Source organism: Glycine soja, chromosome 11, assembly GCF_004193775.1.
Source record: "Glycine soja cultivar W05 chromosome 11, ASM419377v2, whole genome shotgun sequence".
NCBI lineage: Eukaryota > Viridiplantae > Streptophyta > Magnoliopsida > Fabales > Fabaceae > Glycine > Glycine soja.
The window spans coordinates 42,985,208-43,002,713 of NC_041012.1; the positions used below are offsets into that span (position 1 = coordinate 42,985,208).

At 30.0% G+C, this 17,506-nt stretch overlaps 3 protein-coding genes across 4 annotated transcripts; 2 read left to right on the forward strand and 1 right to left on the reverse strand.

Moving 5' to 3' along the window:
• The first annotated feature begins 1,451 nt into the window (after positions 1-1,451).
• On the forward strand, positions 1,452-7,923 carry LOC114373457 (secretory carrier-associated membrane protein-like). 2 transcript variants are annotated; one of them, XM_028330918.1, is made up of 14 exons: positions 1,452-1,527; positions 1,850-1,978; positions 2,603-2,668; positions 3,208-3,324; positions 3,452-3,514; positions 4,331-4,364; positions 4,707-4,829; positions 5,028-5,090; positions 5,195-5,288; positions 6,446-6,491; positions 6,582-6,649; positions 7,117-7,165; positions 7,342-7,407; positions 7,511-7,923. In XM_028330918.1, the coding sequence occupies exons 2-14, from the start codon at positions 1,922-1,924 to the stop codon at positions 7,595-7,597; spliced, it is 933 nt and encodes a 310-aa protein (XP_028186719.1). In that variant the 5' UTR covers positions 1,452-1,527; positions 1,850-1,921; the 3' UTR covers positions 7,598-7,923. The 2 variants fall into 2 exon arrangements, with proteins under 2 accessions (XP_028186719.1, XP_028186718.1); XM_028330917.1 differs by lacking the exon at positions 1,452-1,527 and having other exon boundaries at positions 1,610-1,978.
• LOC114373315 (F-box protein At1g61340-like) lies at positions 7,719-9,263 on the forward strand. Its single transcript, XM_028330802.1, has 4 exons — positions 7,719-7,736; positions 8,340-8,651; positions 8,751-8,825; positions 8,918-9,263. Exons 1-4 carry the CDS (start codon positions 7,719-7,721, stop codon positions 9,032-9,034), a joined length of 522 nt encoding a protein of 173 aa, XP_028186603.1. The 3' UTR covers positions 9,035-9,263.
• A 1,795-nt stretch (positions 9,264-11,058) lies between these two features.
• LOC114373468 (glycine-rich cell wall structural protein-like) lies at positions 11,059-12,006 on the reverse strand. Its single transcript, XM_028330931.1, has one exon. The coding sequence runs from the start codon at positions 11,882-11,884 to the stop codon at positions 11,378-11,380; it is 507 nt and encodes a 168-aa protein (XP_028186732.1). The 5' UTR covers positions 11,885-12,006; the 3' UTR covers positions 11,059-11,377.
• Positions 12,007-17,506: the final 5,500 nt, after the last annotated feature.

The following is a 17,506-nucleotide window of genomic DNA, read 5'->3' on the forward strand; positions in this document are numbered from 1 at the left end:
TTTCCGTGTGTTGAGACGAGGTATTATGTTTTTAAGTGTTACGCTGAGGTAGAAGCTGATTTTTTTTTTTTTTCTATAAACAAAGTGGAATTCGGTGGGCATTTAGTTCAGTTTGTTTTAAAGTAATAATGTTCTTTTTTGTTATATCATCTTTTTAATGAAACTTAGAAATATTATTTTTCATAATTTATGTCTTCTCAATTATGTATTCAATCCTTTTAAGTTTTAAGTTATAAAAATCTCAGCAAATTCTCTTGGCAAAAGACACCGAAGACCCTGAAAACATATAGAAACATGAATAAAATTACTTAATGATAAGAACGAAAAAGTAGTAGTTGAACTGTAATATTATATGAAGCACGGCTCTGAGGATTTGGTATAGGTACCTATACTCTTGAATTATTTATTTTTAGATTAATTAAACTCATTTTCTTATGAAAATACCGTAAGGAAAGAATATTTAATTGAAGGAAAAAAAAGGTGTTTCAGCATCCCTAAGAGTTGCAATTGCAACAACAAACATTTAGCATCTCCACTGAGAACTGAGAAGACGTACAAACCGGTTTTAAAGCTCTAAAGATTATACGGAATCAAGGTTTAAAAATTTATTTTGTTTCTAAAAACTATTACAGTACGCATTTAGGCAAAAAAGATTTATTTTTATTTTTAACCAAGGTAAGAGTATAAGATGCACCTTTTCAATTCATCTATCAACTTGAAGCAACCTTCCCGAAAATAAAAATCAACTTGAAGTAACCTGCCATATATTTATTTACGCAAGTCATTAGAGCGTGATCATGGTTAGGTTTAACGGACATTGATTTTTTTAATAGGTTAATTTTGGACGCAGAAACGATTTGATCATGCTCTACTTAATAGCCAATTAGCTCAATATTTACGTTAACCATATCAATTTTACGTATACAGTACACGTATTTGAATGAAATTATTTTTAAAAATGGCTTATTTTTAATAGTTTTGTTTAAAATATGTTACAAAATTATTTCTCATAATTTAAATACTCCATACATGCTAAGTTATAAAATAGACTAAAGTTTAAACAATGTTCTATGATAGAGAATTATCAACTTGGAGTGGACCCACGTATAAGATAATTATTATATGAACATAATATTTATAAACATATTAATAAAAATTTAATATAATATTTAAAAGATTCCAATATAAATTTTAAGATTTATTTTCTTATGAATTTAATTAAAATATATGATCACTAGAAAATGTTTTAATAAATAATTATACACTACATTATCTTTTAATCATAAACTATTTTATATATATATATATATGTGTGTGTGTGTGTGAATGATAAACTTGCCAACAGTAAAAAATGTTTTTTCAATATTAATAGTACATAAAAATGAATTTCTATTAATATATTTGATGAGCTTTTAAATAATGACATCTATTAACAATTCATCACGCTCGTACATAAATTACTCAAATAAACTTAAAGTCTCAAGCCAAATATGCAAGCACAAGTACATGCGATACTAAACAAATAAAGTACGATAATCAACAACTAATTCAGTAGTTTAAGGCTCAGCAACTAATTCATTGTCTTCAATTCTTTGAAATATAGTAATTTTTTTTTCCAAATAATTTGTATGATAGCAACGTTGAAACTTGAAAACAGAGTCTCTCTTTCTCTGAAGCTGACCAAAGACCATTCTCCTGTCTAATTTGCTGGCATTATTGCCTTCTTGTTGTTTTTGCTGCCAATTCCCTTCCCTTGCATGACAAGTTTCAATATTTCCAATTTCAAGATTCCAAAACCCCTTATTATTATTTGTTTATTTTTATCTCTTTTGTACTTTGTTCTCTGTAGAGTACCAGATCTTTGCATTCCCTGGTTATAATTCCGAGGCTGGTTTCTTGTTAGGACCGTTAACTTCTTCTCATGGCTCATCGCTACGATAGTAACCCCTTCGACGAAGAAGAAGTCAATCCCTTCTCTGTAAGTCCCTTTCTCTCTTCCCCACGAGTGTTGCTTTCTCAAAGTTTAGTTTTGCGAACTGGGTATGCTCTTTTTTCTGAATTTGATCTTGTTCAGTGGTGTTTGAACCGGGAATAATGGATATGTTACTGTTTTGGATTTTGGGTTGGGAATTCTCTGTGGTTGTTAGTCAGCTGACTTGTTTCTTACTATATTTGAATTTGATGTTACCGAAGAAACGGGATTTTGGGTTGTCTATGATTTTATTTTCCTTGTAGGATATTAAGTTTTCTGCTCATTTTTTGGTCTTTAAGAAGGTTGCTTTGGAATTGAGCCCAAAAGACTCCTCTTTCAAAACTTATATCTTTTTTGTGCTTGTCTATACTCGCTGTATAGAATACATGGTGATGAAATGTAAGTAATTTTTAAGGTAACGGATAAGATCAAATTATGTGGCTGTAGCTGATAAGATACACAGCAAGTCTGTCATGAGCCTAGCTAATGACAAATTAATGGATGAAGTTTGAAATTATATGGTATCCCCAGTTGGAATAGTTTTATATTTAGTTGCTCTAACATTGTGCGTGTAGTTTATTGACAATACATGCTCTTGCCTGATCCTTCAAATTTGGTATACACTTACAGGAACCAGCTGTAAGGGGAAAAACATCAAGCCAATCAAGTTATAGCGGGGGTGCATTTTACACTACAGTGAGTTTGTTAATTAAGCACCAGTAAATCATAATATTTTGCGAGCATTTGTTTTTGAATGATTTTAAAGGTCATGGCCATAGCCCATAAGTGCATTAGTGAACAACCTTGTTTCTTCAACTTAAGTGATCTAACTTGTACTGGTGATGTTGTTCGCAAAGTAGGAGGAGTCATAAACTATTTTCTGCTTAAATCTTTGTGCTTGTTGAACTATAATGTTCTGGTCCCTGACCATTTCCTTTTTATAAAGTATAATGAAATATCAAATGACTATGGCACACTTCTCAGAATAATTAGTCACACACAAAAAAAAATATTGATGATAAACATTGCCCAATGTATTTTATTTTGTCCCGCGCCCCTCTCTGTATTGTCATGGTTTCAACATTCATAGAGCTGAAACAGGTAGTAAGAGAGCGAAAATAATCATTAGTGTTCCAAAGGAAACCATTTTACCCATATCTTTCCCCTAGGTGAAAATAAATCAATCACAATTTCTTGCCTACACCTTATGGATCTTGATGTTCTAAAATTTTCAGAATCCTGGAAGTGTTGCCCCTGCCACAAATTCAAGGCTATCTCCTCTTAATCCTGAACCCGCTGATTATAACTACGGCTTTGGTGCGACAGTTGATATACGTCTTGATCCATCAATGGTCTGTATAATAAAAATTGAGGCTGTTGAAATCCCAAACCTCTTTTTTTTTCATATATAAATGCATTACATGTATTGTTGTGAAAATTGATTGTGGGTTTTCTAATTATGATTTGTTTTAACATTAGGATTTGAAAAAGAAGGAGAAAGAACTCCAAGCCAAGGAGAATGAATTGAGAAAAAGGGAACAGGTATGTTAGCGATTTCATGACCTCTTTTTGTACACTTTATTGTTGAGGTTTCCATAAGTGATACCTACAAACTACACAGGTTGGAACCTTGAACAATGCTGTTTTTTGTTGTCTTTTGATTTCTTTTTTTCTTTTCTGCTTTTTACCCTCTTTTCTCCATGATATAATCTTGTTACCCTTGCATACATAATTATTTTATCCTGAAAAACTAGTATTGACAGTGGAATATATAAATTACTGGAACAAAAATGTTTTGTCCAGAAACAATTAATTAGACAAGCAGTAAATGTGTAAACTATATATATATTGAGTTATTGACTTAACCATCCATCTGGTTAATTGTTCCAAATTATTTTTATTTTTATTTGTACTATTATTGCTATTATGAACTGTAATTCTAACCTTTTCTTAATGAATGATTAATTCTGTGGTTGCTATATTATTTTTTAAAGTTTGGACATTAGGAGGGCATCTGAAATGATGTGTTGACCATTGAATTATGCATTTTTTTTTATCAGCAAATGTTAGTTGTTAGTTTGTTAGTTTTTGTTAGCGGGAAGATTTGAACCCACGACCTATCCCTCCCTCCCTTCACCCTTTACCACCAAACCAACCTTATATCTCCAATTATGCATCTTCTTAAATGTTATCTTCTACAAATTATGGTGTTTTCTGTTGTATGTTTAGAATGTGTTTGCTGATATTTATTTTTTGTTATCTTTGTATATGAGAAGCCTTCTCTACTGATTCCTTATTAACTTCACATACCTGGAAGTTCAGCTGTATTTCTATATATATTAATTTATCAAAATGCAGGAAGTCAGACGGAAAGAAGAAGCTGCTGCACGAGGTAATTTACATTTTGAAAAATGGATATTACACAATCCTTGCTGTCCATCTTTATCCACCAACCCCCGGCCCCCCAATACAATGGAGGATCTTTAATGCCTTGTGAAAGTAATTACTGGTTAAATTTGTACTTAAAGATTGTTACGTTTTGTAATTCCAAGAATCTGAATAGGGTGCAAGAGTGGAGAAGAATGGACAGTATAGAGGTTAAAAATGAGATTTAAGGGAGGTTTCCCCAAGTGCTTGGGTGCTTATCAAAGTTTGAACTCATGCTTTTTGCTTGAACAATAAATATTTTTGGTCTGCTTTTATTCTTCATGTGTGTAATTACATTATCTTACAGCTGGAATTGTTCTTGAGGAGAAGAATTGGCCGCCATTTTTCCCAATTATCCATCATGATATCGCTAATGAAATTCCAATTCATCTTCAAAGATTGCAGTATGTTGCATTTACTTCATTGTTAGGTAAGTTATCCCATCTTTTGTTCCATTGCAATATGGTTTGCATCATTGAGTTGTTTTTAAGCCATTCTTAAGGGTGTCTCATGCACCTTGATTATTTCATTCTTTCTTGAGTTGTTTGAAGCCATTCTTTCATTTCATTGAGTTGTTTTTAAGCCATCCTTTCATCCACTATTGATCATGAAAAATGATATTATGCAGGATTTGCATTGTGCATCACATGGAATATTGTAGCTGTCACTTCAGCTTGGATTAAGGGAGAAGGTCAGTTTAGATATGAAGCAAGAATTTTCTGGGTTATTAAATGGCTCAAAATCCAAATATTGTCAACAAATTAAATGCATATGGAACTTGTCCTTGTTTTGTAGGAGTGAAAATATGGTTTCTTGCTATTATCTACTTCATAGCAGGAATTCCTGGAGCATATGTCTTGTGGTATCGCCCATTATATCGTGCTTTTAGGTAATTATTTCCCAGACTTAACAGGCATTAGGCTGGTTAATTTTTGCCAACTAATATACAATTGCAAACTTTCCTATTTATATTGCTTCACTTGTGTGAGATAAAATTGTTATTGAGACTAGAGCATATGGTGTTTTAAAGGAACAACCTCGAGGCTTTAACATTGTGATAAAATTTCTGACACAATTAGTGCTGTCCATAACTAAATCAACAGTAACTGTATTAAGTTTTTAATAAGTAAAGGAACTAATTCTTTTGAATTTTTATCTATACCAAACGAACAAGCTTTTTTGATTGTTGAAGAACTATTTCGAGGTCAACTACATAGTTCTGTTACTCCATTCTGCTGAAAAGATGGTGTTATTCATTGGGTCATAGTTTTATATATATATATATATATTTTGGGCCAACAGTGAGTGGGATGTCAAGCTAAATGAAGAGATTTGTTGTCCATGAGATTCAGAGATCTCAGAAGTATAAAACCTCTAGTAGTGGGCTAACGATTCGGGGTTTTGGGTAGTTTGAGGGTGCTCATAGTTTAAATGTAAATTCTGTCATTGTACCTCAAAAAAGGAGAATAAGATCCTCTGCAGATATGTACTACTTTTGTGATTTAATAATATGGTTGCTTGATCAGAATACTCACTTAAACTATCTGCTTTTCTGTATGACATATTTGGAGGGGGTTTTGCTTTATTATTTAAATATATTTCTGCTGTCACATTATTCCCTTTTTGCTTGGGGATGGTATTTAGTCTTCCTCTTCATAGTCATTTTGTTTCTGTTCTATCTATTTTTCAATTACTTTCAAAAGTACAAGTTCGTTAATTTCTTGTATTCCTCTATTTTTTTGTCTTCTCTTATTGTTGACAATATGATACTATTGCCTTTTTTCCACTCAACCATCAAGAGACCTTGATGAGATGCCCAGTCCTGACAATAATATTGCATGAAGTGTCCATGAGAACAATAAACTAGTAACTAATAAGCATGCATATTATACTGTTCGGCTCATGGTCTAATTGGTCACTCTGTTGGGTAATCCCCCTCCTCCTGCTTCAATCCTGCACAATCAAACAAAGTGTGCTTGCATATTTTGATCATTCTAATTTGGTTACACCCTTGATTTTGAATTTGTTCCATTGTTATTTTTGCAGGACTGACAGTGCTTTGAATTTTGGATGGTTTTTCTTGTTTTACCTGGTAAATTGACTGTTTTGCTTTTATGCAAATAAGATTTGCTTCACATTTCAAACAAAATTTACTTATTATTATTTCACTTTGTGCTTGCAGCTTCACCTAGGATTCTGTATCTTAGCTGCAGTTGCTCCTCCCATAGTTTTCAAAGGAAAATCCTTGACGTATGTTAACTTCATATATGTACACTTCATTAACATGACAATATTGCTTAATCCTTTTTGTTTACATGCGGCTTTACCCGTGAAATATGAAGATTGAGAATTTTTAATGGCTTTTTGAAAAACTTGGTCTTTGGTAGAAAATACAATGGCTTTGCTTGATCCATGTAGCATTGTAGGAGAAAGGATTTTGTTGTTGATTTTTTCTGAAATAAAGTAAAGAAGTATATATGAAAAGATTTATAGAATTTGACATGACTTGAATTAGGACTTGTATATAATTACTATACTACATCTAAATTACCAGAGCTAAAATCTAAGTGATTCTAGAATGACTAAGAAAGTCAAACTGGTAGCCATGTTTGTGAGAGCAATAAATTCTGGGATATAATAAAATACTATCTAGAAGCTGGTGTTATTCTGCTTTTTGGGGGCCTAATACTTGGTGCTGTGTACTCATTTTGGTACAGAGGCATTCTGTCAGCCATAGATGTGGTGGGTAACCATGCAGTGATTGGAGTAAGTATGACTGTCTTGAACTACTTACTATTACCACATGCTGTTAATTGCCATTTGTCACACGATCCATGCGACAATTTTAAGCAAAACCTTGTCCAATGAAAATTCCCTGCTTCTAAACGATTGATAATTTACTTCTTTTTTTTTTTCTTTTCTTTCTTTCCATTTACCTGTAGATTTTCTACTTTGTTGGATTTGGATTGTTCTGCATTGAAACATTGATCAGTGTCTGGGTTATTCAGGTTTGAATATACATCTCAATTTTTTTGGAAAGTGGAAACACTTAGCACTTTGACTGAACATAACCAAAGTACATGTTCACTTTTTTTGTTTGTTTGCATACAGCAAGTATATATGTACTTCCGTGGCAGTGGTAAGGCTGCTGAGATGAAGCAGGAGGCTGCAAGAGGAGCATTGAGGGCTGCAAGATGATAAATTACCTTGTCAAGCCCTGTGTTTGAATTGCTATTGTAAATTAGTATACATATATATTGCGGATGAAATTATTTTACTGAGGTCTTTTTTGTTTTTAATTATTTCTCTTGTCTAAAACATGCTACCTGTTCACCTTGTTTGTTAATGTATTTGTTGATGTATATTATAAGTAGGAAGCATACACATAGTACAGTGGTAGGTAGAAACGTGCTTCAATTTATTGAGTTGATCCTCTAAGTTTTGGTTTTGTCTTATTATTTTAAAGGCTAGCAGTGATTGTACGAATATACATGAGTAAATTTTATTTTATGCCTTTTTATTAATTTATTTAGGTTTGATCTAAAAATTCACATTAAAATATTAAATTTTATTTATTTGTATTTTGTCTATAAGATTTACTAAGATTATGTATAAAATGTAGGTGAATCTTACAGATAAAAATTATGTAAATAAAATTTCATATTTTAATCTCTTTTAAATCTAATCTATCATATTTCAGATTTTAATCTCTTAAATTTAATATAATCTAAAATTTCAGATTTTAGCTAAGAATGTTCAATTATATTACAAAGAATTATTCTTTTCGTGTATAAAACACCATTAGATAAATCCAATCTTATATCCATCTGTATTTTGTCAATAAGATTTACTAAGATTACGTATAAAATCTAGCAGAATCTTAACGATAAAATCCGATTAGATAAATCTAATAGTCACTAATATTGGTGATTGGAAATAGAGAACCGTATACTATATAAAAGTGAAATCCAACAAATTATTTCTTTCTCACATCACCACGAAAACTGAAATTTCCTTCTTAAATCACCGTGAAAAACTGTACCGACTCTGGCACTTCTTGTTGTTGGGTTGCGCAGTTTGCAGCAGCAGAAAAACCGTGTTTTTTGTTGGTGGGTTAAATTTGCACCTGGAAATATGGCGGGTCACGGTTTTAGTTTCAGTTTCTCCTCCATTGAAGAAGAGGATGTGCAGTGGTATAATCTCTTCCAACTCTAAGAAATGTCCCTTTGAAGCCCTTTCTCGTGATATTCTGGTAATTATGAAATTGTTATTTGAGTGAATTTTAAGCTTGAATTTTGATTGTTTATAAGTCTTAGTTTTCAAATGTATTTTCTATTTTTCTTCATTGTAGGTTCAAGCATTGTGTGGTGTGGACCATAAAGATTTGAAGCAGCTTTTTCATGTCTCAAAAATGATTAGAGAAGTGGTATGTATAAGTAACATGACGTTAATTAGTTAGTGCTGTGTGTAATTTAATTATTGATTATTTCTGATTGATAATTATATTGTTTATTACAGACTATGATGGCTAAGGAACATTTTGATATCTGTACACCAAAGACATTTGCTTTTCTTAATCCATTTTGTTCAGGTGCAAATGGGTTTAAGGAAATTGAAACTCCAAAGGTTAACTGAAAAGAAATTAGATGACAACATCTCGCGGGTCTTATCTTTTTTAATCGATTAAGAGCAAGGAAGGGCGGGCAAAAATGAGTGTATTTCAATAACCCCAAAAAACACATAGTACAGTGCTTGGATGAATACATTTTATTAATGAAGAAAAATCAGTGTAATGCAATAACCCAAAAAAACCATAACAGTATTCTTTAAAAAGAAGCAGTTAAAGCTAAAGCAATGTGAAAAGGCAGCAAAAATTTATTGTTTTGCTTTAAGGGATACTACGAGTTTTCATTAAAGATAGTGTTAGTGTCATTCTTGATTGCTATTCATAACATCATTTGTCACATTGGTGGGTTATTAAGTGTGCTTACTTTTTGTGGAACAATTCTCAGCAACTCAGGGACCGACCATTATAGTTGTATGACTACAACTGGCTGAAATATCCAAGGATGTCCAATAAATAGCAAATATTCCTTGGATTATATTAGATTATAAATTTAAATAATTTTCAAGAAAAAATATTTTATTGATAACTAAGTTAAAATATAATAAACGAGAAAAATACATTACTGTATAACTTTTAATAAGTGTTTTGAAAATCTTATTACTTGTTTTAATTCCTAATTTAAGATCCTTTTAACTAATGCTGTTTAAGAAAAATAATTATTGCATTAAATTTGTTAATTATTTATATTATTATTCTAAAATTACCATTTTATTCTTTTTCTATATTCACTTATTTTTATTAATGTTTGAAGAGAGAATAATTAAACATGAAAAAATGAAAAAATAATTAATGTATTTAGAAATTAAAAAAAGTTCAAATCTATAAGAATCAATTCCTTGCGTTCATCCATTTAAAATCAAATGATGACAAATCTTGTAAAAATGTTTTCTCTTGCTTAATTTATCCTACTCATTGTTTCCCTTTTCTTACGTGTTGGTTCACAAACTATTTTAACCATATATAATTTAATTGCCATGTTAATTAATTAGCTCAAATTAAAATTTATTAGAATGCGATATGTGTCTACTAAAATGGTATGCGTACCGTCAACTTTTCGAATAATAATTATTGAACTCGTGAGAAAAGAAAAAAGAAATTGTTATCATTTAAAACGATTCGCATATCTGGTTGGAATAGATTCAGATTCATGCGATTCACTTATGGGAAGAAAAATAGTTTTTCCATTTGTCGTTTGGATATGGAACATTCATATTTGTTATTTATTTATGCAGAAAAAATATATTGCATCACTTTTACAATTTGCAGGAGAATAAGAACGGAATATTAACACTAGGAAGTTACAACCACAAAAATAGTTTTTAAAAAAATGGTCTGATACATGTTGACCGTTTGACGACGAGCTTAGAGGTACTTCATTAATCTTACAGTGCCTAAATCGTTAATGCTTTATAAGTTAGTACTATTAATATTTAACAACCTTAAATTCAATGTTAATACAGGAGGAGTAGTATATTTTCTAATTTGCAATTTTAACTTTTCATTTCTGTAAAAAAAAAAAAAAAAAAAGAGTTAACTTTTCATTAATTTTTTTATAGATAACAAAATATCTTCTACGAAAAACACAATCTTACTCTAGTTGATATAGGACTAGTATGGACGACGCATTCCTTCACGTATTTAATGCAAAAGCAAAATTGTATATAGATGACTTAAGCGTTTGTGATTTTCATTAAATTATTAAATTATCACAATAATCGAAAGAAATGTACTACTATTAAATAGTTTCCAAATTTTAAAGAAACTGAAGGCTTGTATTTTTGGCAAAGACATCCATTAATAGAACGTTTTTACATTTATTGTTGGGTGAGGGATGAGATCTGGAGTTTGGGGCTGAAGGTTCATATCACATCTACGACCTAATCTCTTACCATCCACATCCAATACTACGAGAATTTCATGTCAAAACTGCAGCTCCACTGTGGGCTACAAGCTCGTTAATGCATTGAAACGAAAATGACCAAATTAAGTTGAAGAGCAAATCCACATCATTACTTAAAATGGAACAGCAGGCAATTAATAATACACCATCTTTATATTATTTAGTAACCAAAATTACAGCCCATGCTTAACACTCCTCTCACCCACCAAGTAGTGTCTCATAATATTTTTTTCCACCCATAGATTTAACAAGATATAATAGTCAAAAGCAACACCCAAAACACCAAAAAGAAACCCACCTACATAGAGATGTATCTACTTTTCATTTATTTATCTAAAAGGGTAACCAAGATGACCATATAATATAAGTTTAATTGCATACATAATAATAATAATAGTAATACTAGCAATAATACTAGTACAAGTGATGATAAGTGCTACCATATTATGGCTTAGCAATAAGCGATGCACTTCTTTTTGCAATCAATGGTGCAGCCACCACCGCCGCCTCCGCCGCCATAGCCCTTGCCGGAACGGCTGAAAGAGGAGAAGCACTTGGCTGGACAAGTAACCTTCTTTTGGAAACAAGGGCCTTTGTCTTTGCACACAACGGTTGGTCTAATGATACCACCTTTAGAGGAGCCTCCATTCGGACCTCCATACCCGGATCCGTATCCTCCTCCTATGATGCCATTTCCAAACCCGTTTCCAAAACCGGGTATGCTGAACCCTCCTCCAGGGCCAAAGAACCCGCCAGCACCAGCACCAGCACCACCACCTTGGTTGTTGTTTTTGTTGTGCTTGACTTGATCAGGGTTGGATGCGGGTCGGGTTGCCAAGGAGGGTGAAGTTATGAGAAGTAGTAGAGACAACAAGAGAATGGTGATTGTAGGTTTCATTTTTTTGTGTTGGAGCACAAATTTCGGATTTTTGTGTTGAAGAAGTGGAGTTTGTAGCATATGTTTGTGTGTGTGATATGATTGAGAGTTGAGAAAGGGGAGATAGTTGGGGGAGGAATATTTAAATGTGTTAGTGGAAGGGAAAAAACATTTATTGGGAGGGTATGGAGGACAGATGGGGTGATTTATGATCTTCTAGTAGGTTGGCTACATTTATTATATTTACTTCCCACTCTCTTATTCTGCCGTTTGGATCCAGTTTAAAGCACAATTCTAACCACTATTATTACTACTACTATTATGTGATGCTAATGCTAATGCTAATGCTAATTTCACCAGCTAGCATATGAAAGTAAGAAGTCAATACGCGCCATGTCTTCATCATATTAATGCATCAAGTATCTTGTGATAAAATCAAACACCAAAACTTAAATGCAATATTACATGGGTATTTGAGACATTTTTTATAATTAAAATTATAGTTTTATTTTAGTAATTTGAATCTGACCGAAACTTGATTTTTAATTTAAAAATAATAATACCAATAATTGATATATATGTTGATCTGAATGGAATTAAAATTTGATCTCTTAAACAAAGTTTTGAGTTAAAATTTTGTACATAAAAAAAACCTAAATGATATATACTATCTGCATTTACTGCACTACACCTAAATTTTATTCAAAATCATATTGCAATGCATGAGTTAAATAAAATGCCTTGGTTTTCAAGTTACACTGTTTTAGGAACTGTGACTAAAAAGTTCAATTTCCTTATAAGTCAAATTTTTGTACGATTCGTTTGATCACCTTTTGCAGAATTTGATGGTATGTATAGCTCCTACACATGGTTAACTTGTAGCCTATTGGCTAACCCTGAAGTTAAAATAAAATAAAAAGCTAAAATTTAGCAAAACTATGCATGCATAAGAGATAGGATCCTCCCTAAAATTTAGTTCCGTGATTATCTTATGCTATATAGATTTTAAATACACATGTCACTAGTTGATTTTTAATTGCAGATGATGGAAATTAACCTGGACAAGGGAAGTTAAGTGCGTAACTTCACCACAAAAGTACTAGTTCAGTTTCATATATATTTGCAAAAGTTGTTTGTTGGGGTTTAAGCTTTTTCCAAATCGGTTTCTTTCTCTGAAGGCTGAACAAAGCTGTATTTTAAGTTTCTTGACATACTGCCAAGTGGTCCATTTGATGGTTATTTATGTTAGACATTTGAGAAAGCATTAAAGAATGGGAAGTAGAAGTAGAAGGTAGCCATTGATCCTTCTGACATCAACTAGCTCGTTTACAACATGATACCGAAATTTCACTATCCATTGCAGCAGTCCAAGATAATCCCATCAAAATTGGAGTTCACATGTTCGTATCTGATTCCCCCAAATCTCAGTTGTTACCCCTGTTTAAATCCACCCACATATATTAGATTTGTTTAATTACGTTATACTCTAACTCTTATGAAATTAAGAATGTTCATAAACTTATCTAAACTGTTTTAAGTTACCAAACTGATCTAAAAAAAAACCAAACAAATTATAGATAAAAAAAACACATTTTTTTTTTTATCAATTTTCTTGCACATCTCTAATCAAATTGTAAACACATGCTAAATTTGTATTAATTTTCTTAGTCTACTTCAAATAAACATGACTTATGATGATTAATCTCCCTTTGAAAGAAGACGAAGAAGGTTTGGGAAGAGAAGTTCAAAATTTTGTGGAGGCTTTTTTATATTTTGTAACAATTTTTATCTTAAAAATCATATTTTAAAATTTAAATTATAAATTATTCGATTTTATTTTAAACTTACGTTTGACTTAAAATGTGACATATTTCAATTTTACAAAAGATAAAAAAAATTACTCAAAAAATTTACAGAGATAAATTTTAAATATGATTGTATTCATGATGAAAAATATATTTTGATATTTTACAGATAAAAATATATTTTCAATTGTTGGATTAATATTTTTAAGACACGCATTAATTTTCTCATTTATTTATGACCCATCGCTTATTCCCCTCTCCAAAAGAAATATTTGGACATCCACTAAGCATATAGTAGTACTATATTTCAAGTTTATCATCATGCCGTTTTATAAGAATACATCTATGCATTAAATTTGTCAACTTTGGAGGGCCACTCACGAGTCTCACCTGCTATCCAATATGAAAAAAAAAATAAAAAATAGGACTATGGAAGAATTAATTCTCCAAAGTTATTTCTCATTTATATTTTTTTTTTTCAAATTTTGATGTTTCTAACCTTAATATAAAACTCAAAGTAATATAGGCACAGAAGGAAAATCTAGGTTTAACTCAAAGTAACTTTTACTAGAAACCTACATATTTTTTCTAATGAAAATTTTAACATAATAACACAAATAAAAAGAGCCCTTTCAAAAAATAAATAAATAAATAAAACGTGAGCGTTTATATATCAATGGATTTTTTTTTCTCACCTGGCACATACACTTGAAACTGATCAGGCTATGATGCAAATACTTGTGTTGTAAATAAAAGTAGGGTCTTCAAGTAAATTATAAAAATCCAATCCAAAAATTGAACAAAAAAATAAAACTATATTAAATTAAATTTAAAATCTAATTTAGAAACACTTACATGTGTTATTTATAAAACTAGCATATCACTCGAGTTTGTATAAAAGTGCGTTTGACTCAATTTTTTTAACTCAAGTTTTTTTCTTAAAAAAGTTAAAAAAAAATTGAAGTTAAAGTTTAAAATAATAATTAAATTTAAAATTAAAATTATTTAATGGATTAATTTCTTTTAGCTTACAAAAGATGAACCAAGAGATAGTGTGAGAAAAAGAGGGGGAAAGCGGAGAGTAATTTGTGAAAGAGAAAGTTCATTTTTTTAAGAGACATAAATTTATTAACATTCATAAAAATAATAGCAACAGTGACTTTTATTGGCTGTGAAAATTTAAACATTGACTATAGATATATATATATATATATATATATATATATATATATATATATATATATATATATATATATTAACTTCAATAAGTAACTAAGAAAATCAAACTTAATTGATTAAATATAATGTGTTTTTAAATTTAAACATGCATTGATCATTTATTTGTTTTTAACTCTTACTAATGAAAAAATAAGTTGAATTAATAAATATAGTTCTAATTGCAAAGATATGCATTTATTTAACTATATTAAATTATACTGTTAATATATTTCATTTAATTAATTACAAACATAAAAATTATTTTTACAAGTGATCGATATCGATTATTTTTCTATTTTATTTCAAAACCTTCTTTTAGAGACATAGTAATCCAATATAAATATTGGATTTAACTTGTCTAAAGTGAATCCTTCAAAAATAAACTTGTCTAAAGTGAATAATGATGAAGTTAGTAATATAATTTGTTTATGATTAAAAATTATATTAATGTTACCGCCATTCTAGACAACAAAGCTGATGCTCACCGTTATTTTAATTAATGTTCAGCATACCATAGTTATCTCACAACAACTCGTTTTAATTAAAGCTATGCATGGTTTGAAATCTACTAACCAAATGCATCTATATATCGCATTAATCCATCATGAAAAGTAAGCGTCTTAATGACTTGAACTTTGGCATCCTATGTCGTGGACCTTCAAACTTTCATATTGCTTTCCTTTTCAAAGGATGCAACATATTCTAGAGAAAATTGAATTATACGTGAAAATTATATATCATCGTTGTATTTTGTGTAAACTTTTATTTTTTTTAAAAAAGTCTTGTCAAGTTGTTTTATCACATGTATTAAATTTATTTTATTTTTCAAGTTTTACTATATGCATAGATTGTACTATTTAAAAGAATGTAATCGTGTTAAAATTTAATAAGGAGGTTTTGTTACTCTTAACTAATTCAAATCATATTAGTAGTTTAACGTTGTTCAATAAGATGCTGAAATACTAGAGTTCTAGATGAAATAAGTGAATGTTTAATTTGGATGTGCTTCTATGTCAAAATTATATTGAGCATAATTTTTTAAGTAATTAGATGCAGGTTCAAACAGGCAGTAAATTGTTTATTTATTTATTTGTGAAATTAAATAATTTTAATAAGCAGCATATATACTGAATATATTGCACAATTTATATAAAACAAACACAATCGGCTGTAGTGTTAAAACCGGAAAAAAAAATCTATTAGGACTTTTTTATTTCAGAAAACAAAAATTGTCGTCATTTTTTTTTCCTATTTTACATTCTCCTCACCAGTTCAATATTAAATTCATAAGAGAGTTTTAAAAGGCTATAACTAATACAATTTTAATTGATATAATTACCTGATTTTGACAAGGAAACAGTTTGTGCTAGGAGCTGTTTTTTTATTATAATTTACTAAAAATGCAACTCATCAAATATAAGTTAATTGAATTAATTGCATAAACTACTACTCCAATAGGCACAGATTTAAACAATTGCGCTTAGCCAAAAAATAAAGAACAACACTTGACATTTCTTTCTCATAATGCTTCGGCGTGTCCCCAGTGGCCAGATACATAAGTATGTCTGCAGCGTGCACGTTCATCAGCATAACTATGGACATTTCTTTCATTCTCGTTTCAGAATTACAAGGCCAATTCTTGAATTTGATAATTGAAACTTCAAAGTATGATTACTTTTGGTCGATCCTTTAGCAGACATGCAGTGATGGGACGAATTGGGATAGATTAGAAATTAATTCGGTAAAAAATTGATTTTAAACTATTTTAATTGATTTAATTTTATATTTAAATACTTAAATTCGTTTGAAAATCAGTTCCTGATTTAAAAAAATTACTTTTAAATAAAATTGATTTTTAATCCATTTTAAATTAGTTTTAAGGATCGGATCAATTTTAAATTATTTTTTAAATAAAAAAAATATTCAAAGTAAAACTTAGTTCGATTAATTGATTCGATTAATCAAATTGATTTTATAAAATAGTTTATTTCTTTTTTATTGAATTAATTAAAAAATTTAATTTGATTTAGATTCAATTAAAATCCGATTTGAATCAATTTTTTTACTAGATAGATCCATATATTTATAAATCTTATTAATAACTCAAGTGATATACTTTTAATTAAAAATCAGAATGTTACTCCTCCAAAGTGAGGAGTTTACTTTAAAAAGTAAAAATTAATAATTTTAAAGATTATTAACTGTTATATATTTTAATAATTTAAAATTTAACTATTAATTTTTTAATTAAATAGTTAAAATTGCTCACTTTACTTTAAAGTTAAGCTCTTACTTTAGAGAACATAAACGCATGATTTATATACAAAAGATAAGCCAATTAACTACTAACTAAATACAATAACTTTCTAATTATGTCTAAATATAAAGAGTGAATAATACATTAATCAAATTCGTTCAAACTTTTGAAGAATTGCTCATCCAGTTTGAACTAGAACGGAGAACTTTGTTTCAACACATGACAAAACAATAATTTTCTGATTTCTCGGTTCGCTGTAATTAGTTGTTATTATAATGCCAAGAAAAAGTTCTAGAGTTCGATACGCGCTAGTTATCTCTATATTTAAAAAACAATTAATTGTGAACTAGAAAGTTAAGACATTCGATTTTCCTAGAATCAGTCTCTTGGAAAAGCCACAATTACAAAGAAGATAAGCAAAAA